Genomic DNA, 22,409 nt, shown 5'->3' with positions numbered 1-22,409 from the left:
GCTGTGCAGGTTCTACAACCTCTTCTTGTGTTTATTTTATGGAAAGCCTTTGGGGCCAAAACCGTCTGGGAAAATACGACCTAACAAGGCAAAATAGACCACGTAAAAAATAAACGCGTTCAAAATACCTGCGTTAACACGGAAGTAATGGCCGCGTTTAGACGACCAAAATGAACGCGTTCAAATACCCCTGCCAACATGGGAAAATTGACCGTCTTAGATATTAGAAGTTGTAGAGCTACCAGCCTACTGCAGAATATTTATTTGTATTTCTTTAGTTGTAAAGGTCGACCTATTGTGTTAATTAAGCCAGCTAGCCAATTTTGGTTCATCTAGTTATAATTACAAATGAGCCTATTACAAATAATTACAAATGAGAAATTAAAAAAAAAAATGTTTTAATGTATTTATTAAACCTTTAATGTTTTTTTTTTGCCCCCCTATATCCCACCCCTGGTCCCAAATGTAGTTTTTACAATTACAATTATATATATATATATATATATATATATATATATATATATATATATATATATATATATAAATACACACCCATATTTATATATGTATACATACATATATACAAATGAAAAATGTGTCTGTGCATGCATATAGGCTATTGTAATCTTTAATAAAAAATTAAGTCAACAAAACTTCACACTAAGGTGAAACAACTACCATCATAACAAATACCACCATATGAGATAACTTCCTCCATTATATAACACAATACCACTATCATAGGCCTATAACTTCCTCCATCATAGAACACAATACCACTGATCTGCATGACGTTAATGCGAGAGGCATACGGTAAATTTAAAAAATAGATGTTACCAATGACATTTTAATTTGCAATGTCAGAAAAAACTATTCACAAAATCCTACTTCCCATGTCTTTAACATTTTTAAGACTTGAAAGATTGTAAGACATTTTAATACCAATTAAAGCCTTTAGATTAATTCAATGCCTTTTAAGGATCTGAGAGAACCCTGTACCTTGTTTTCAGCCAAACACATGCACTGACTAATATGGCTTTACTGCTTATTATGCTACATACAAAGACCAAGATCTGACTGGTGTGTAGTGTATAGTATCTCAAAGGTGACAGCCTTGACTTCAAGGTTCAACACTAACAATCAAGTTAGAAGTCAGGACAACACGACTATTCAATTAGAAAAATAACAAGGAATCTTCAGCTGAATTACACAATATTTTAATACAAATGTTGAATAAAGGTGTAAGTAGAGAGGCCATTAACTAGGCTTGCTAACTGCACTCATGCAGATTCAGGAATGCCCCTAATGAAAGTTAAAACTTCTTCCAGAACATCAATTCCCAAACTGTCCCGTGCTCCGTCCAAAGGATTGACCTGTTCCATCAGCTCGTGCATGTGTCCTTCCTCAAGATTGAACTGGTTGTTGGGAACCTGGACTGCTTCTGCATAGTCCAAATTAGGTGGTGCCACTTCATCCTCTGCAGCTGGGATGTCATCCCCTGCAACTGCAAACACTCCCTGGATGGCAGTCTGATTTCGGGCTTGTTGGGCAAGGCAACCTTGAATGAAAATTTCGTAGGGGGACATATGCCTTGCTGTCCTCAGCCTATGGTGGTTTGACCAACAACTTGAGGAGCCCGGTAGCCTTGGCCAACTGAAAACATTAAAACAACGATTTAAAATATTACAAGCTTTCCAAACTACATTCGTAGTTTAAATTCATAAAATAAACCAATGTCAAAATAGTTAAGTGATTAAGCTACAATGCTTTCAGTAGACAATATCTGTAGATCTGACAATAAAAAGGAGTTCGGGGCTGTAGCTTTACCTTGCTGCTGAGTGAGTGTTCTCAACTCTTGAAGAAACTCGGAAATGATATCCTGCATTTCATCTGCCAAGTCAGGCTCAATCAATCGCCCTCTTGGCCAACTAATACTTCTCTGCATTGTCTCCATCCTGTAAATGTAAATGAAACCAGACCTTGATATCGCACACACAATCCTACTTGAGTACTAGCTTGGGTCTAGAAGTAGCTGCTGGGAAGGAGCGTCCCGTTTGTAAGTACATGCTTTTACTGCCAATGTGGCTAACCATTCACAAGGCACACCGGAAAAAATGCTATCAATATTTCACCCCTGTTCATATTAGCAGCGCTATTGACAAAGCTTCTCCATATACTAATGTAGCATTACTACATCAATGAAGACTAGCACGCCAAATTCAAACGTTTGCTTACCTTGTAATAATCGGCCCAGAGTCTGTCTCCACATTGTCCGACAAAGCTAGTCTTGTGCATTCTGAAAAAGTTCTCTGGCAATTAACAACAAATCATGCCATGCTTATTTGGAGAGCTTAGCTTCTTCTGTTAGCCTATTTTACAAAGCCATCCCGGCTTATCACTCAAGTCGTAAGTTCAGGTCTGTCGCTGGGTGAGCTGTTTAACAAGATTCTTGAACTGCGAAGACTTAAGCTGTGCAATAAACTATTACAAACCAATGATGTACCAGGGATTGAAGTGAGGTAAGCCTCTATCTCAGCAGACGTGGGCGGTAAGTAGGCCATACATCACCATCTCATGAATATAACGCAACGTGTACACCTCTTCATGTGTTTATTTCACACACTGATACAGCACACCTCTTCATGTGTTTATTTCACACTGATACAGCACACCTCTTCATGTGTTTATTTCACACACTGATACAGCACACCTCTTCATGTGTTTATTTCACACTGATACAGCACACCTCTTCATGTGTTTATTTCACACACTGATACAGCACACCTCTTTATGTGTTTATTTCACACTGATACAGCACACCTCTTCATGTGTTTATTTCACACTGATACAGCACACCACTTCATGTGTTTATTTCACACACTGATACAGCACACCTTCATGTGTTTATTTCACACACTGATACAGCACACCTCTTCATGTGTTTATTTCACACTGATACAGCACACCTCTTCATGTGTTTACTTCAAGGATCTCGCTGACTCACTGGACAAGAGAAATGCTTCAGAACTGTGCTTACAAAGGGCATAGCTGGCATTGGGAAAACCATCTCTGTGCAGAAGTTAATTCTGGACTGGGCAGAAGGAAAAGCCAATCAGGACATTGATTTCATCTTTACTCTTCCTTTTCCGAGATCTGAATCTCATTAAGGGGAATCTGCTTCCCTCTGCTCTCCTCTGGATCACCTCCCGACCTGCAGCAGCTAATCAGATCCCTCCTGAGTGCATCCACCAGGTGACAGAGGTACGAGGGTTGACCCACAGAAGGAGGAGTAAGTGGCAGAGTGCAGCTGTCTGAGTTACACAGGAGGGCAGTGGATCAGGCCTGATGGAGTAAGAATGGACACCTGAACCTTTTCCTCCAATTCCTTCTAGGACTCTCTCTGGACTCCATTCAGACTCTCTTAGGAGGTATACTGACACAGACAAGAAGCAGGTCACCTGTACCAGGAAGGCAGACCAGAAGCAGGTCATCTGTACCAGGAAGGCAGACCAGAAGCAGGTCATCTGTTCCAGGAAGGCAGACAAGAAGCGGGTCATTCATGGAGGAAATCCACGTTTTAATTTTTTTATTTTATTAAAGTAACACAAACCAACATACAACAAAGTATACAGTATATGATACATGTATAACAATCTTTTGGAATTTGAATTCAGTTTACACTTCAGGCCAGCCAGCCTCACATTGGTACAAAGGACACATGAACATAAACTACAGAGCGACTTTCTCCCAAAAGAGTGATCATCACAAAGCATTCATAGAGTCCTGTGTGGAAGAAGCAGAAATGTAAGCAGAGAATCCTATTTTCTGAATGCACATATTTCCTGTCTTATTCCTGATTGACCGCTCTTCGGTTTCTGATAAATGATCTATACCACACAGTGTATGGGAGAAAATGAAAAGATAATTTTCAATAAAGGATATATCTGCCCATTTGGGAGGCAATACAACTTCCATGTTTTATTTACTTCTCCTCTCTTTCTCACTGCAGTGTTTTTCTCTCACTCTGATTACAGCTGATCCTCCCTCTCTCTCATCACAGATCACACAGTTTCACAGAAGAAGCACCACTATAAAACCAAAACCCAGGGTAGAGGGGCTGAGTGAACGTGGTCTGGACTCTGTGCAGGAGGGTCATTGTGTCAGAGACACTGTAGAAGGACAGAGTTCCTGCCCTGTGATCCAGGTACACTCCTATTCTGGAGGAGGAGGGACGGACAGGGATTTTAATGCTCTTATTATTGTGCCAGAAAGAGTAACTGGAGGCAGAGCAGCACAAACTCCAGGACTTGTTATTATGTCCCAGCACAGAGTCAGTGGCCCATCCTTTCCTGCTGATCTCTTTATATGCCACTGCTATAGAAACCTCATCCCCCTTCCACTCAGCCTCCCAGTAACAGCGTCCAGACACACCCTCCCTGCACAGCACTTCAGCATGGGAATCAAATCTCTCTGGATGCTCAGGCTTTGACTGGATCTCTCTCATATAGGTCACCTCTCTGTTCCCCCCAGACAGATGGAGCTGTTTATGCGCTGTGTTGGGGTCCAGTGTGAGCTGACAGGAATCTGATGGAGGAGAAGGTTAAGATTTAAAATGAGGACAGGTCCATCTAAGTATGGCTTCATCTGTATGTACTTTTAAGATTGTTTCAGAGGAAGCAAGTAGCACCCAAGAGCCAAATGGTCATGTTTCTGTGTTTAAAAAATAGGCTAACATTTATTTAGCTCCGTGATCCGATAATTTTGCAAAAACAGAGAATGCAACAAATCATTTTATGAACAGCTTGGAAACATTGCACTTTAACTCTAAAACATGCATACTTTGAACAGAATTTATAAATATGGACCACAAATCGAAAGCTTTTCATTAAAGTGAAAAAGAAAAAATCTATTTTTGTTCTAGAGTACATTTAGAGCAAGCACTCACTCTGTAAGCATTCCTCTCTGGTCCTCTGCTCTACAGTATGGACTTGTTTCACTGCAGGGAAGGAGGGAGATAAAAGAACAGAAATAAACATGAATAAGATGGAGAGAGAAATGTGAGGATGGAGGATAATGTTGACACTGAGATCGATTTTAAATATTCTGTCCCAACAGAATATGGTTGCTCTAGCTCTAGCCTTATTGCCCAAAAGAAGATTAACTGGATTACGCTTTGTGGGTGGGGTCTGAAACTGACAGGAACACTGCCAGTCTACAATGGTGTATACATCCATGTAGAAAACTAAGCCAGGGTCCATGTTGTCATTTGGTCATTTTGATAATATAACAATTTTAACAGTTTTGTCAGTTTGTGAGTTCTCCGACAATTACAATACTATATTGTATATTTCAATAATAAAAATAACAGAACGAATGCACATGTAATGATTTAGCAGTGGAAAAACAGCATGCAATTACTTACAATATCAAGACGCTAAGGACAAGCTCTTGGTGCCTCAGGAACAGAGAAAAGGACCTAAAACCACTGGCAAAGTGACAGGCTTTATACTGACTGTCCTAGACACACCCAGCGATTGATTGGTATCTCAGTTTGTTTAAAAGCTACTTGTGACATCATCAAAATGAAGGGGACATATTGGAATTTCTTCACACAGAGCCAAAGTCCAAATTGCCGTGTGAATTTCACCAAGGAGTGTTTTTGCATGCAGTTTTCATTTTGATTAGCTTGGCCTTTGTACATATGAGCGAGAAGCTTAGTCTAAAGAATGCTGGCTTTGTCACACATCTTCCAGATACGTTTAACAATTGCATTGGGCAGAAGAATGAAACATAGCGACAGTAGCCTTTGTTACTGAATAGTAATGATGGTATTTTTGATTAGGGTATCAGAATGGAAAAGAGACCCAGCCTCAGGCTACAGCAAGCACAGTTCAGAAATGACCACAATAGTTTGTAAAAACACTGTTGCGAGCTGAGCTACATTAAAGAGTCTGACATCAACCAAGCTGTGAAACCAATTAACACGATGAAAATTATTTAGGTCAAGAAATTAATATAAAGATAATAATGTAATTAGGCCTGCATTTAATCTTTCTGTAACTGTAAAATTCCGACAGCCATGCCCAGTCAAAATTAAATTAAAATTAAGGAATACTTAATAGGTTTATTTCACAAATCCAATCATCCATTTTGCAACAATACATTTACTCTGTTAATATGCTACTAAAATTCTTATCATGTCAAGTTCGCTGCACAGGAGCATTACTGAAGTTCCTATCAGCATTTAAAGAACCAATCCCTCCTCAAAATGCTAATACTGATACAGTGCCGGGGAAAGTATTGCCCCCTTCCTGGTGTAAGATTGTAGGTTTGTGTGTTAATCCACTCAAGTCTCAAACGCTGCTAAATCAATCATTCCGGCTCCTGCGTAACTTCGCTCAGACTATCATGAGTCAGCCTGCAATAGGGCTGATAGGAGTGGCAACGAGTCACCACAACCGTTGGGAATAGCCGTCAATTATTGAATAGCCACCAGGAGTGCGTGGTCAGAGAACTAGTCCATCCACAGAGACACTTTTGGTTCGCGGTTTAGATTGACTTCAGTTTAACCCAGGATAAGATTATTGTATTTTTGCTGTTCTCCGAAATAAACATCCTTTTCTAATTGTGAATCTTTTCATTTAACCTGATTTGCTCAATTATTGCATATTTGTCCCGCGGAATCGTTTCAGATCTTTGGAGAAAATGTAATATGAAACAAAGGGAACCTTAGTAAACATGGAACACATTTTAGAAATTATTATTTAGTTTATTTCATGAAAAAAGAGATCAAACACCATGTGAAAAAGTAATTATCACTCATGTGAAAAAGTAATTATCTCCTTAAACTTAATATCTGATTTCACCATTTTTTGCAACAATAGCTGCAATCAAACACTTGTGTGATTTGATGTTGCAGAGTGTGGAGGAACTTCAGCCCCCTCTTTATTGCAGAGCTGCTTTCATTCAGTCAGTGGGCAGGTTTTTCAGCATGAACTGCTCCTTCCAGGTCCCGGCACAGTGTCTATTGTGTTGATGTGACATAGCAGAGCAGAAGGCATCAGTGGCAGAAAAGGAGCTCTGACCACAAAGACCCAATGACCCATCAAGGCCAAAGCGGAACTACAACATGAGACAACCACCCCCAGATGGAGGAGTGCCACTGTGACCAAAACCGACCACCTCCAGATGCAGGAGTTCCACTGTGACCAAAACCAAACACCTCCAGATGTAGGAGATAAGATCCACACAGCCATTGGGCCCTTGAGAAAGGCCCCTAACCCTGCATTGCTCCTGCTTAATCGAATCAACTGTACATCGCTCTGGACAAGAGCGTCTGCCAAAATGGCACGAATGTAATGTAATGTATGTTTGACAGTCGACAGTATTTTTCATAGATTGGACATATTTAGAGGACACAGTACGGTCAAACTCAGCGAAACCCTGTAAACACAGGATGTATATCATCAAGGGATTTTAAATACACTACATTCAGAGAACATTTAGCCAAATTAACAACTTTCTCATCCAGTGATCTCAAGTTACATCCTCAGTAGGAGGCAAGTAAGCTGCATTCTCCAATTCCTCCTTCTCCCAGCCCCACCAATCAGAACCCTTAAGACCGGAGCCAATCGGGCACTGACGTGCTCCCTCTGGTGGTGAAACTGTGCTACTGCATGAGCTGCTCACTGTGGGACACTGAGCTGAGCCCAGCAGGATAAGAACACAAGATGGCAGCGGGATACACAGGCATGGAGTGCTTATCAACCGACTAACAGTCCTGTAGAGTCTGATGTGTGAGACGGAAGATGGCGGCCATGTTGGGGTACAGCACAGACACATTTACACAGGTTAATATCTCATTAGCTGCACAGATCTATGGTGGTGAGGCACTTCCTGTACGTGGGCCAAACCACTGCTGTATCATAACTGACAGGAAACCCAGAGAGCCCAAAGCCCTGCTTTTCTTTCAGTTCTCTCCATCCAACCCTTTCAAACCTCACTTAAACTGTTCTCTCTCTCCACTCTTAGCTGTCCACCAAATTTAAGCAGGAGGGAAGCAAAAGATTCTTACCACACCAAAAACCCAGGGCAGGGAGGAATGTAGTCTGTTTTTATTTGATTAAAGTAACACAAACGAACAAACAACAAAGTATACAGTATATGATACATGTACAACAATCTTTTGGAATTTTAATTCAGTTTACACTTCCTCACATTGGTACAAAGGACACATGAACATAAACTACAGAACGACTTTCTCCCAAAAGAGTGATCGTCACAAAGCATTCATAGAGTCCTGTGTGGAAGAAGCAGAAATGTAAGCAGAGAATCCTATTTTCTGAATGCACATATTTCCTGTCTTATTCCTGATTGATCTCTTCGGTTTCTAATAAATTCTCTATACCACACAGTGTATGGGAGAAAATGAACAGATGATTTTCAATAAAGGATGTATCCGCCCATTTGGGAGGCAATGCAACTTCCATGTCTTATTAACTTCTCCTCTCTGTCTCACTGCAGTGTTTTTCTCTCACTCTGATTACAGCTGATCCTCCCTCTCTCTCATCACAGATCACACAGTCTCACAGAAGATCCGACAGCATAAACCCAAAACCCAGGATAGAGGGGCTGAGTGAACGTGGTCTGGACTGTGTGCAGGAGGGTCATAGTGTCAGAGACGCTGTAGAAGGACAGAGTTCCTGCCCTGTGATCCAGGTACACTCCTATTCTGGAGGAGGAGGGAACAGGGATTTCAGTGCACTCATTATTGTGCCAGAAAGAGTAACTGGAGGGAGAACGGCGCAAAGCCCAGGACTTGTCATTACATCCCAGAGAAGCATCATCACCTTCTCCTTTCCTGCGGATGTCTTTATATGTCACTGCTATATCAACCCAATCATCATCATCACCTCCACTCCACTCAGCCTCCCAGTAACAGTGTCCAGACAGACCCTCTCTGCACAGCACCTGGGACCAGTGCTCAAATCTCTCTGGATAGTCAGGATGTGACTGGATCTCTTCCACACAGGTCACCTCTCTGTTCCCCTCAGACAGACGGAGCTGTTTATGCACTGTGTTGGGGTCCAGTGTGAGCTGACAGGAATCTGATGGAGGACATGGTTATGATTTCATATTAGAACAGGTCCATCACGTCAGTCTATTATTCATTATTTTCTCTATACATGCTGTATAGTGTGATTTTAGCTGAGTTATAATAATAGGCCAACATTTCTGAACTAAAACTGAGAGTCAAATATATCTGGTTACACCCTCTTACAACTCATATAATGACAACCAGGCTGTTCTGGATGTGTGTAAGTGTGTGTGTGTGTATGTGTGTACGTGTATGTGTGTGTTTATCTCAGCTGAGAGTTTCAGAGTGAGCACTCACACTGTAAGAAATCCTCTCTGGTCCTGGGCTCTACAGTATGGACTTCCTTCACTGCAGGGACAGAGAGAGAGAAAAGGACAAAAATGAAGTTATGGGAATGAGGGATTCTGTTTATACTAAATATTATTCGGAGCTCAGAGTTTAACAGAGAATTACTGTATATGCATTCCATTTGATCTCCCCAGTGGCTTTGCATGGATAAAAACAGTCAAAGAAAGATTTTGCCCGTTCACATTTTTCACAACCTGATTCAGAAATTTTGAGCAGTTCCCCCTTGCAGACGTCCTCCATTCGCCCTTTCAGCTCAGAGACAGATTTCCTCACAGCCTCAAAAGAGATGTGTGGACTGACAGTGATGCTGGGTAAGTAAGGTCCAGGAGGGGCATAGAGAGACTGACAGCTCTGCGGACAGACAGACAGACAGACAGACAGAGAACAGTCTCAGTAAAGATTTCTGTGCAGATGGCAGGAGAAGATCTTTGTAAATGAGGAACACACCTCACCATGTGTGTACAGTGTACATAGTGCAGACTGTCAGAGAGCCAGTGATGTTACCTTGAGGAAATGGATGTGTTCCTCTGTGTGTGAAAGCTGCTCCAGCTCAGCGTCTCTCCTCCTCAGCTCAGAAATCTCCTGCTCCAGTCGCTCCAGGAGTCCTTCAGCCCGACTCACTTCAGCCTTCTCCTGATCTCTGATCAGCTCTTTCACCTCAGAGCACCTTCTCTCAATGGAGCAGATCATCTCAGTAAAGATCCTCTCACTGTCCTCCACTGCTGCCTGTGCAGAGCGCTGTTAGGAGACACAGAGAGAGGAGGGCTGTACATTTTAACGAGGCTTTTCACTCAGCTCTTACTGGGACCCCAGACAGCCTGTTCCCCACAGTGTGGCTCAGTGGGATTGAGGCCCACAGGGCTGGAAAGCTCCTCACTGGCTGACTGGAGGAGAGCCCTGACTGAGCCCTGAAATGGCTCTTCCAGCAGCCAGCTGTTGTCTTCTCCTCTGGTCAGTACCCACCTTGAGTGACTGCACAGCCTGTCTCAGATCCTGCAGCTCCTTCTCTCTCTCCTGGATTCTCTGCTGGGATTTACTCTGTGTCGCCCCCAGCTGCTTCTGTGGATAGTTTGATTTCTCATATTATCATACATTGTACACATCATTTATAAAATATTGCATCTTGTGTAGCATTAAACAAAAAAAACAAAAAAAAAAATCAGCACCACGTTTGCCGTTAAGGTTGTAGTAGTCTGTCACTGTAAAATAATCCTTAAACTGATAAAACCCTGGGTTAAACAATGATGTCATTTTCAACTGAACACAGAATAAATAACCAGGAAATACAATGACACCTGCAGGCTAGTGTGTAGCAGTGCACTGGTCAGAAATAATTCAATGAATAGTGTTTGTAATGTAGACAGCATGTTCAGAGGCTATTATAATATTTTTTTTTAAGTTAAAATAGCCTCACCCAGGGCAGGTAATGAGTTAAGCAGGTTTTGAAAAGATGTTCAAATGCATAATAAAATGCTTTAAGTTTCTATATGCATTTAAATACAGGAAGATATTTTGTTTCTCCTTCTTTATTCATATACACTCAGAACACACGGAAATAAAGGTATGAAAACGGCCTAAAAAGGTACAAATCCTCGTCACTGGGGCGCTACTCTATACAGGTTTTACCTAAAATTTTACCCCTCGCCAGCAATACATCATTCATTACTTGTACCTTTTTTGCTTGAAAAAAACATACTAATTTGTACCCAAAGAGAACATTACTGTCCTCTCAGGGTATATTTGGGAAATGTCATCCTTGAAGAACAAGAATATACCTCCACTGTGACTTTATTTGTGAGAGTGCAGGCAGAAAGTAGAGAGGGTAACAGACAGAGAAGGGAGCAGAGCAGTGAAAGTGCCATGGGGGACCGATCCTCCGTCCGTGTGGGAGAATCAGATGTGGCTCAATATTCAGCCTCCCTACAGGCTCCAGCACATGATCAGGAAGGTGTGATGTGTAAAAGACATTTTAACAACATATATACATATGGCATGTTTTTTTTCCCGAAAACATGGCATGACATTTTTTGGAGTGTGTTTTCAATCAGTAACTTTTCAACTTTAATTTGAAACTATTCCTCTGTATTATTACCAGTGTCAGACCTGCCAGGGAAGAGCTCCAGTCCTTACCTGTTTCTCAGTCCTTTCTGCTGCAGCTGAGACTGTATCATGGCCTCTGTGTTCATCCATTGTACACAGATAACAGATACACTGCTGATCAGAACGACAATAAACCTCCAACAGTTTCTCATGCTGATGGCAAATATTGTCCTGCAGGCGTCCAGTAGCATTGATGACATTATGTGTGTTTCCTGGGTGAAGCTCATTGTGAAGTTTGAGATGAGTTTCACAGTAAGAGGCCAGACACACCAGACAGGAATTGATGGCTTTGCGCTTTCTATTCTGGAGGAGGGAACAGGGATTTTAATGCTCTTATTATTGTGCCAGAAAGAGTAACTGGAGGCAGAGCAGCACAAACACCAGGATTTGTTATGTCCCAGCACAGTGTCAGTAGCCCACCCTTTCCTGCTGATCTCTTTATGTCACAGCTATAGAAACCCCATCCCCCTTCCACTCAGCCTCCCAGTAACAGCATCCAGACACACCCTCCCTGCACAGCACTTCAGCATGGGACTCAAATCTCTCTGGATGGTCAGGCTTTGACTGGATCTCACTCATATAGGTCACCTCTGTTCCCCTCAGACAGACGGAGTGTTTTATGGGCTGTGTTGGGGTCCAGAGTGAGTCAACAGAAATCTGATGGAGGAGAAGGTTAAGATTTAAAATGAGGACAGGTCCATCTAAGTATGGCTTCATCTGTATGTACATTTCTGAATGTTTCAGAGGAAACAAGTAGCACCCGATAGCCCAATGGTCATCTTTCGGTCTTTAAAAAAAAAAAAAAAAAAAAAAAAACCCGAACATTTAGCACCGTGATCCGATAATGATGCAAAAACAGAGAATGCAGGCAATCATTTCATGAACAGCTTGGAAACATAGCACTTTAACACTAAAAAAAAAGCTCAAAAACACAAACCGCATGTGGAATAGAAGTTATGAGATGATCATTTTAGAGTACATTTAGAGCAAGCACTCACTCTGTAAGCATTCCTCTCTGGTCCTCTGCTCTACAGCATGGACTTTCACAGCAGGGAAGGAGTGAGAGAAAAGAACAGAAAGAAACATAAGATGGAGAAATGAGGATGGAGGATAATCGATTTCAAATATTCTGATTCTGGTACTTAAACCAACTATAAATGACTGCTCTGTAAAGTTAGCAACCTGATTTAGACATTTTGAGCAGTTGCCCCTGGCAGACATCCTCCAGTCACTCTTTTAGCGCAGAGACGGATTTCCTCACAGCCTCAAAAGGGACATGTGGACTGACAGTGATGCTGGGTAAGTCTCCAGGTCCAGGAGGGACACAGAGAGACTTAGAGCTCTGCAGACAGACACACAGAACAGTCTCAATACAGATTCTAACCTGATATCTGTTACAAACTGCACATGAATCCAAGCCATTTCACTATGAGAGCCAGTCTACAATGGTGTATACATCCATGTAGAAAACTAAGCCAGGGTCCAAGCGGCATATGTGGACTCAAGCTTGGATGATATTTGGAAATTAATAAAACAATTGCATTGGGCAGAAGAATAAAATAGCTACAGTAGCCTCAGTAGGCACTATTACTAAATAGTGACAACAGCATTTTTGATGAGGGCATCAGAATGGAAAGGAGACCCAGCGTCTACCAGACTCGAGTCTAGAACCCAGGTCTCCGGCGTGGTAGTCAGTGAACAATCCCCTGAACCACCACGGAACTGAGGGTGACCAAATTGCAAAGCAACTGCAGGTAAAGTTAATTTGTTTATTTCAACAAAAGTCAGTTCCAAAAATCTCAGAAGATATAGTACAAAATCCAAACGCAAAAAGTACAGTCCTTAAATTCACAAAAAGGCAAAAACATCTGACAGTTAGTCCACTGAGTAATCCAAATATCACAGGGTAATAACAATCCCGGATCAAAGAACAGGTAAGGCAAACAAAGTTAAGGTTCACAGAGGTACAGGCCAAAGTTACTCACAGAGCGTTCAGCGAAGACTCAACAAACACAGAGTGAAAAGACCAGGCTTAAATACTCTAAGACAATTGGCTAACCAGCTCACATGACCAGATAACAGAGAGCAAGTGGGTCTGTTAACAAGAGGCATAATTAGGCAGTAAAACTTAGTACAGACAAAATCAGGTTTAGGGACATCTAGTGGTCAACAACAAAAGTTAAACATTGTGACAGCGTCTGGCTACAGCAAGCACAGTTCAGAAATTACAGCAATAGTTTGTAAAAACACTGTTGCGAGCCAAGCTACATTCATGAAGTCTGACATCAACCAAGCTGTGGAACCAATTAACACGGTGAGCATTATTTAGGTCAATAAATAAATATAAAGATAATCATGTAATTAGGCCTACATTGATTCTTTCTGTAAGTGCCGACAGCCATGTCCAGTCAAAATATTACAAATTAAATTAAAATGAGGGCATACTTAAAAGGTTTATTTCACAAATCTAATCATCTAATCATTTGAAACAATGAATTTACTCTCTTAATATGCTACTAAAATTCTTATCATGTCAACTTCTGTTCTCTGCACAGGAGCATTACTGAAGTTCCTATCAGCATTTAAAGAACCAATCCCTCCTCAAAGTGCTAATACTGATACAGTGCCGGGGGAAAGTATTGCCCCCTTCCTGGTGTGAGATTGTAGGTGTGTATGTTAATCCACTCAAGTCTCAAACGCTGCTAAATCAATCATTCCGGCTCCTGTGTAGCTTCGCTCAGACTCAATTATTGAATAGCCACCAGGAGTGCGTGGTCAGAGAACTAATCCATCCACAGAGACACTTTTGGTTTGCGGTTTAGATTGACTCAGTTTAACCCAGGATACGATCATTGTATTTCTGCTGTTCTCCGAAATAAACATCTTTTTCAAATTGTGAGCCTTTTTCCTTACCCTGATTTCCTCTATTATTATTCCCGTGGAATCGTTCTTTGGATCTTTTGAGAAAATTTAATATGAAACAAAGGGAACCTTTCCCTGTGTAACAGTGAGTGTTCAGTTAGCGAAACCACACAGATCAAGTTATAACAATTTATTTTCCCAGGAAGGTCACTTGGTTAATCACAGTCTAATTCCAAATAAAATATAAATACAAGTATTACAATACAAACCAAATTCCAGAGTGTTAAAAGTCATACCTGGTAACAAAGAAAGAAACAATCTTCATGCGGTGTGTGTGCATGTGGTGCTGGTGAAGGACATAGAAGCTACATGCATGGTCTGCAGTATGGTGGTATGGCTATAGACCCGCCCAGACTACTTGATTTCTGCTTATAAGCTGAAACCAAGCCTTTGAACTCCATATAAAAATGGTCCAAATCTAAATTTAGTAAATTCAGATTTAAAGACATTGCTGTCCAGCTGGTGGGTGCTGGTCAAGAGATGGAGACAGGGGGGCAGGTTCCCACAGTTCTCCCCAGGTTCCTGGATGGTTACCAAGTCCTAGCTATACTGCTGTGGAAATTAGACCATTGCACCAGTCACAGTGAAACAAGAAATATAATACTAAACATGAATAGACCCTAAACCTGCTTTGTCATGAAACATCCCATGCTTAATTCATTACAGTGACTGAACCCTGAGAGTATTGGGACAGAGTGATTGACAAGAGAACAGATTCCCTTGTCTTCCCTTGTCAGCCCTTCATGTGCCCTAACTCGGTGCAGAGAAGGGACTATGGCCCACTGGAATAGAATGGTGTGTTGTTGTGGAAGGTTGTAAACTTTTATGGCACCACCACCAGAGGAACGCCACTTCACCTGCTCACTGACAGAGCAACAGAGCAACTAAAAAAGGGTATTGCAGCCAGCCCGCCTTACACTGGCCAAAGGGGAACTACAACATCAAACAACCACCCCCAGATGCAGGAGTGGCACTGTGAGCAAAACCAACCACCCCCAGATGCAGGAGTGGCACTGTAAGCAAAACCAACCACCCCCAGATGTTCATCTCTAAAAGCTGGATGAACGTCCTTTAAGTGTGCTGATTCCATAATTTTGGGTTTTAATGTCAGCACGTTCAAAGAGAAGGGGGAAAGATAAACAGTGTTGTGGTTTGAGGGTTTGAATCACATTACATTACATTACATTAATGGTATTTGGCAGACGCTCTTATCCAGAGCGACGTACAACAAAGTGCATACCCATAACCAGGGATAAGTGCGCTGAAAGACCCGAGAGGAAAGTACAATTTCAACTGCTACCTGTACAACAACAATAAGGACCAGAGCCTATTTGAATTTTTTTTTTTTTATGTGCCAAAGCAAAAATCCAGTACTGAAGGGAGTACTGACAGAGTGAAGGGCAGTATGAAGTTGAAACATATTTTTCTGAAATCTTTGGCAAATGTCAGGGTAAATTTTCTGTCCTGTGTGTGCCTGACATGCTTCTTCTGTATTTTTGTGTCCCACAGTGAGAGAGGTTGGTATTCTTCCAATTCCACAACCTGCAGATATTTTTCTGATCACACACGACCTGCTGATTTTGCCGTTTCACAGGGGCCTGATCTTTCTGATCACACTCGACCTGCTGCTTGCACCACCGCTGCTACATTCTTTGGGGAGAATCCTGCATATGTTTGCTTTTATATTATGACAAAATAAACATACAAATAAAGAACTGCATTCACATTGTTTTAACCCCTTAAGTATCGCCACGTTTTCTTCACACAGCATTGAAATTGACAAACCCCAAATAAAATGGTTGCTATTCTTGAACCCTTTTGACTACACACATAATCCTTGTCTCATCTGAAAAGTAACCCAAGATTGCTTGGGCTGGGAAAAGTAAGTCAAGATGATTCAAAATATTGAGAAAACAAAGTTACAGAAGCTCAAACAAAGTGGAAGATTTTTTTTTTCTCACTGAAAATATTTTCTGTTTATTGGTGGATACAGATTATTGTGGCTTTTTAAAATGAGAAACTATAATGCATTTGGTTCACTGGCCCTGGCCGTGATTAGCACATTACCTTGATTTGTGGAGTCTTGTGTAGTCTGTGACTTTTCCAAAATGCAGAGAAGGTGAGATCCCCCCACACTTGCTTTACCACCGACATGTTACAAAATAACGGAATGTTGTCGCTAAAGCAATGGCATCTCATAAATAGTTTATAGATATAGAACTGTGAGTTTTAACACTTTCAAATTGTATATCCTGCTACCACAGTGATTGAAAATTGCATCTTGAAAAAAGAATGAATATAAAAATAAATAAAAACCCACACTGGCCCAGCCTGGGTTAAACTTAAGTCATGATGTTTTTTCACATTACTGAGAATGGGTTTCTCCCTAACAATGTGTGCAAAGTATCTTCAGTGCCTCTTCAAATAGGTCCAATAAATCAAAAACCAATACACATCCAAATGATTTCTGAAAAATTTCGTTAACGGTATGAGTTACCAAAAACGTCATCAAAATTCCCGAAATTTCCCTCAAAATTCCACAAAAAGGGACATTTTTCCCGAACTTTGCAACTCTACTCAGAGGAATGAGCTCCCTGATCAACAGCACCATCTCAGTTGTCCTCCAATGAGCCCCGGGGCCAGTTCTGCACGTGAGCAAAAATCGGTTCAACATCCTGAAGAGTTAAAATCATTAAACAATCACAAAGCATACCAGCCCACAGCCATAGACACTACGTTCTACCAGGGAACAGGGAAGAGAGGGCAGCCACTGGCAATTACTCCACACGTGCAGAGAATGCTTAAAATGTTTGCAGAGTGATCTGAATCCAAATTTTGTATAGTGTCATTGTTGAATTATTCTTAGTAAGGGGCAAGTGTTCTTGTGTGTCAGCTTTAGGGATTGTAGTGTGCAGCCTGTAGAGTAGTGGATAAGGTACATGACATGTTGGGCCCTTAAGCAAGGCTTAAGTCAGCTTAAATAACATGTAGTGTAATGTGTGCCTGTCTGGGCAGAGATAAAGCAGCTATCTGATTCATCTTTCACTTTAGCCCCACTGGGCACAGCTTAATGGTAGACCCTGCTGTGTTGGCATAGAACCCAGGGTAGAGGGGCTGAGTGAACGTGGTCTGGACTCTGTGCAGGAGGGTCATTGTGTCAGAGATGCTGTAGAAGGACAGAGTTCCTGCCCTGTGATCCAGGTACACTCCTATTCTGGAGGAGGGAGGGATAGGGAGTCTTGTGCATTTTTGGTTGTGATAGAAATGACATTTGGAATGAGAGCAACATAGGCTCCAGGACTTCTTATTATATCCAAAGAGAGCATCATAAGCCCACCCTTTCCTGATGATCCCCACATATGACACTGCTATGTAAACATCCCCTCTCCCACTCCACTCAGCCTCCCAGTAACAGCGTCCAGACAGACCCTCTCTGCACAGCACCTGCTCCCAGTAGTCAAATCTCTCTGGATGATCAGGATATGGCTGCATCTGTTCCCCACGGGACAGCTGTCTGTTCCCCTCAGACAGAGACAGTTTTGAATGGACTGTGTTGGGGTCCAGTGTGAGATGAGAGTAATCTGAAAGATGAAATCAGAATTGCAATTACAGGAAATATCTAAACAACTATTTTTAAAAAACCTCACTTAAATTATGTTTTATTTTATTATAACATTACATGAATGGCATGTGCAAGCCGCTCTTATCCTGAGCGACATACAGTTGATTAGACAAAGCAGGAGACAATCCGCCCCTGGAGCTATGCAGGGTTAAGGGCCTTGCGTAAGGGCCCAACGGCTGTGCAGATCGAACCACCGACCTTGCGGCCGCAGTTAGGCACCTTAACCACTGCGCTACAGGCTGTGCTAATAACAGCATTCAAACAGTCATTTCACGGGCATGAAATATTTATATTGAATACAACTAAAAATGTTCCAAACACATTAACAGATGTCATTTCCAGGAGGACATGGGGGACCTGTCCCCCCAAATATCAGTGAAAGGGGGGGTACTACAAGAACAACATACATTTTAATGTCAAAATGTTTTAGACAATAATTCACTTGCCGGCTTTCACAAACAGTCATGAACAAGATGCAAGAAACATTACATTGCATTAATGCCATTTGGCTAGCCACACACATGCACAAACACACACGCACACATACACACACACGCACACATACACACACCCAACACGCACACACATGCATACACAAACAAACACATGCAAACGCTCACACACACACACACACACACACACAAACAAACATACACAAACACACGCACAATGAGTCACAGTATTTGTGTGCCTTTTGACATGGAACAGGACAACAGATGGCAGATGAGCCTGGGAGGAGGAAACTACATGTTACAGAAGTCGGGAATTTCTGTGAGCTCCATTCATGACACAATTTTACATTTCTAATACAATGTTTTAAGTGGACTCTTGAATGGAAATGGACTTACATTGTAAGAAATCCCCTCTATCTGCAGGTTGTGGAATTGGTAGAATACCAACCTCTCTCACTGTGGGACACAAAAAGACAGAAGCAGCATTTGAGATACACGCAGGACAGAAAAATTACCCTGAAATTTGCCAAAGATTTCAGAAAAATATGCTTCAACTTCATACTACCTTACTTTCTCATACTAATTGAATTTTACTTTTATATATGTGTTTAAGTGGATTCATTTTCCCTATACCTGATTCAGTGATCTTGAGTAATCCTCCTCTGCAGAAGTCCTCCAGTTGCTCCTTCAGTTCAGAAACAGATTTTCTTGCAACGTCGAAGGAGAAATGTTGATTGAAAGTGATGGGTACGCATCTGGGTTCGGGAGGGGCACAGAGAGCCTGGCAGTTCTTCAGACAGACAGACAGACAGACCGACTCACTACAAATTCCCGTGAAAATGCCACAAGCAGATTTTTGTAAATGAGAGACAGACCTTGCCAGGTGCAGTCCATAAGTATTTGGAAGTTTTTTAATTTCAAACGAAGAAATGAGCAAGAGGTTATTTGTGTAGGAATTACGTCCCCCTTTTTATATATATTTTTTAACATATATACATACATACATTTTAGCCGACCAAAAGTAATTGGACAGTTTCCCTAACAGACACCCCCACCAGCGTGTTATATCGATGAAGGGAAGGTGATTTGGTTCTTGGGCAGTTCCTTGTAGCCTCCAAACTCTGCTCTTGCCATCACTGTGATGTAAGTCCTGGTCTCATCTGTCCAAAGTCCTTCTTCCAGAACTCTGCAGGCTCTTTTAGGAACTTTTTTATTTTTTTATTTTTATTTTACCAAACTAACCTGGCCATTTTGTTTTTGCAGCTAATCAGTGGTTAGCATCTTGCTGGGTAGCCTCTGTAGATCTGTGTGTGACCTTTTCACCTGAAGAGTGTTCCTGATCTGTCGGACCGGTGTTTGGGGGGTATTCATTTATTATGGCAAGAGTTATTTGGTCGTGAACTGCTCATGCCTTCCTTGGCCTACATCTACTATGTATACATTACAGACTGTCAGAGAGCCAGTGATGTTACCTGGAGGAAATGGATGTGATCCTCTGTGTGTGAAAGCTGCTCCAGCTCAGCGTCTCTCCTCCTCAGCTCAGCAATCTCCTGCTCCAGTCGCTCCAGGAGTCCTTCAGCCCGACTCACTTCAGCCTTCTCCTGATCTCTGATCAGCTCTTTCACCTCAGAGCGTATTCTTGCAATCGAGCGGATCATCTCAATAAAGATCCTCTCACTGTCATCCACTGCTGCCTGTGCAGAGCGCTGTTAGGAGACACAGAGAGAGGAGGGCTGTACATTTTAACGAGGCCTTTCACTCAGCTCTTACTGGGACCCCAGACAGCCTGTTCCCCACAGTGTGGCTCAGTGGGAGACACTGGGCTCCTCACTGGCTGACTGGAGGAGAGCACTGACTGAGCCCTGAAATGGCTCTTCCAGCAGCCAGCTGTTGTCTTCTCCTCTGGTCAGTACCCACCTTGAGTGAGTGCACAGCCTGTCTCAGATCCTGCAGCTCCTTCTCTCTCTCCTGGATTCTCTGCTGGAATTTACTCTGTGTCGCCCCCAGCTGCTTCTGTTGTTGAAAAATAGAACTTAGCAAGTGTTAAGTTATGCAATTTTTTTGGCAGATAGCCTTATTCAAAGGATAGGAACAGCTTATCCAAGATAACTGCCATTTAACCTACAAAAACATCCTGAACTGAAGTGAACAAACCTGTCACAACAGTGTTTCTGTCCTGGGGGTTGGATAAGTCAGAATTCCAGTGCTTACCTGTTTCTCAGTCCTTTCTGCTGCAGCTGGGATTGTGTCATGGCCTCTGTGTCCATCCATTGTACACAGATAACAGATAAACTGCTGATCGGTTCGACAGTAAACCTCCAGCACTTTGTCATGATGAGAGCAGATCTTCTCCTGCAGGTTTCCAGTGGCTTTGACCCGTTTGTGCTTCTTAAGAGGAGGAGAATCATAATGAGCCTGGATGTGAGTTTCGCAGTAAGAGGCCAGACACACCAGACAGGACATGACAGCTTTGCTCTTTCTCCCAGTGCAGACATCACACGCCACGTCTCCAGGTCCAGCGTAACAGTGAGCAGGAGGACTAGCTTGGTGTCCTGTCTTCTTCAGTTTCTCCACCACTTCAGCCAGCATGGTGTTTTTGTTCAGAACAGGCCTTGGGGTGAAGGTCTGTCTGCACTGAGGACAGCTGTAGACACCAGTATGATCATCCTGATCCCAGTAGCCCTTAATACAGCCCATACAGTAACTGTGTCCACAGGCAATAGCCACCGGATCCTTCAGTAGATCCAGACAGATCGAACAGCTCAACTGGTCCTGATTCAGTAAACCTCCACCTTCAGCCATTTCACTGCTCACACTGACACGGACACAGAGTTAAGTTTAATTTATCTGGAACTGTGTGACAGAGAGAGTGGGAGTGATGTTCTGATTCTGCCCACAGCTGCAGGAGGTGTGGTGCTGGTCTGAGGCCAAGCTGAGCAGAGCAGGGATGATAGGGTGAATGTGATCTGTCCGGTCATACACGTTTCTTACAGGAAACTCACAATGGAAAGAAATCAGAATACATTACATCATATTAATGGCATTTGGCAGACACTCTTATCCAGAGCGACATACAGTTGATTAGACTAAGCAGGAGACAATCCTCCCCTGGAGCAATGCAGGGTTATTATTGTGGCTACACCGGGGATCGAACCACTGACCTTGCATGTCCCAGTCATGTACCTTAACCACTACACTACAGGCCTACCCTCTATACAGAAGAGAGTGGGAACTGTACTGGCACAGATCTTGCTGTCCCTCACAAACATTTGAAAGTGAACTACAGGTGGTTCTCAGGGTGAGCTCGGTTATTAGAACGAGGGGGGCAGAAATGGAAATTAGCCAAGAATAAATTCCACACAGGCGTTAGCAAATACTTTTTCCCGCAGAGCGTGATCACTGTGTGGAATAGGTTTCCTGGACAGAAACACACTGGGGATTTTCAAGACTAGGCTTGAAAAAATAATAATAATAAGGTGCTAGATACTATTTAGCTTTTAGGCAAAGTGGTACAGGAGGTAGACTTTAGTGGTAGGAAAAAGAGCATTGCTGGGCTGAATGGCTTGTTCTTCTCATTATGTTATGTTATGATTAACAAACACACAAAGGACAAACAACAAGTGCCACACTCAAATGCACTCAGTCAGCAGCAACGTGATTTTTTTTTTCCTCACATTTTCGCCCATTCAATAAAGGCACAGTAGAAGTTGTTTTGCTCTTCAAGGAATACATTGTGAATAATTATATGCCTGAAAAAATGGTTTACTCTTTGGGTACTAATAACTACCTTTTACAATCAAAGATTGTGTATTTCTGGCTTGTGTATTTGTATGTACCTACACTGTATCACTCCACTGCCAAGTGTTTG

General features: G+C 42.1%; 1 protein-coding gene across 1 annotated transcript; it reads right to left on the bottom strand.

The window, feature by feature from the left end:
* Nucleotides 1-8,170: 8,170 nt before the first annotated feature.
* On the bottom strand, nucleotides 8,171-21,361 carry LOC133126745 (E3 ubiquitin/ISG15 ligase TRIM25-like). The gene is made up of 12 exons (XM_061239078.1): nucleotides 20,753-21,361; nucleotides 20,459-20,554; nucleotides 20,014-20,247; nucleotides 19,175-19,331; nucleotides 18,938-18,997; nucleotides 17,525-18,048; nucleotides 11,576-11,869; nucleotides 10,409-10,504; nucleotides 9,950-10,183; nucleotides 9,640-9,796; nucleotides 9,395-9,445; nucleotides 8,171-9,107 (listed from the first exon to the last, which is right to left on the bottom strand). The coding sequence occupies exons 1-12, from the start codon at nucleotides 21,341-21,343 to the stop codon at nucleotides 8,569-8,571; spliced, it is 3,033 nt and encodes a 1,010-aa protein (XP_061095062.1). The 5' UTR covers nucleotides 21,344-21,361; the 3' UTR covers nucleotides 8,171-8,568.
* Nucleotides 21,362-22,409: the final 1,048 nt, after the last annotated feature.

Source organism: Conger conger, chromosome 4 (assembly GCF_963514075.1).
Source record: "Conger conger chromosome 4, fConCon1.1, whole genome shotgun sequence".
In the NCBI taxonomy this organism is placed as follows: Eukaryota; Metazoa; Chordata; class Actinopteri; order Anguilliformes; family Congridae; genus Conger; species Conger conger.
The sequence above is the reverse complement of the archived record's forward strand: the minus strand, read 5'-3'. Positions and strand labels throughout refer to the sequence as shown.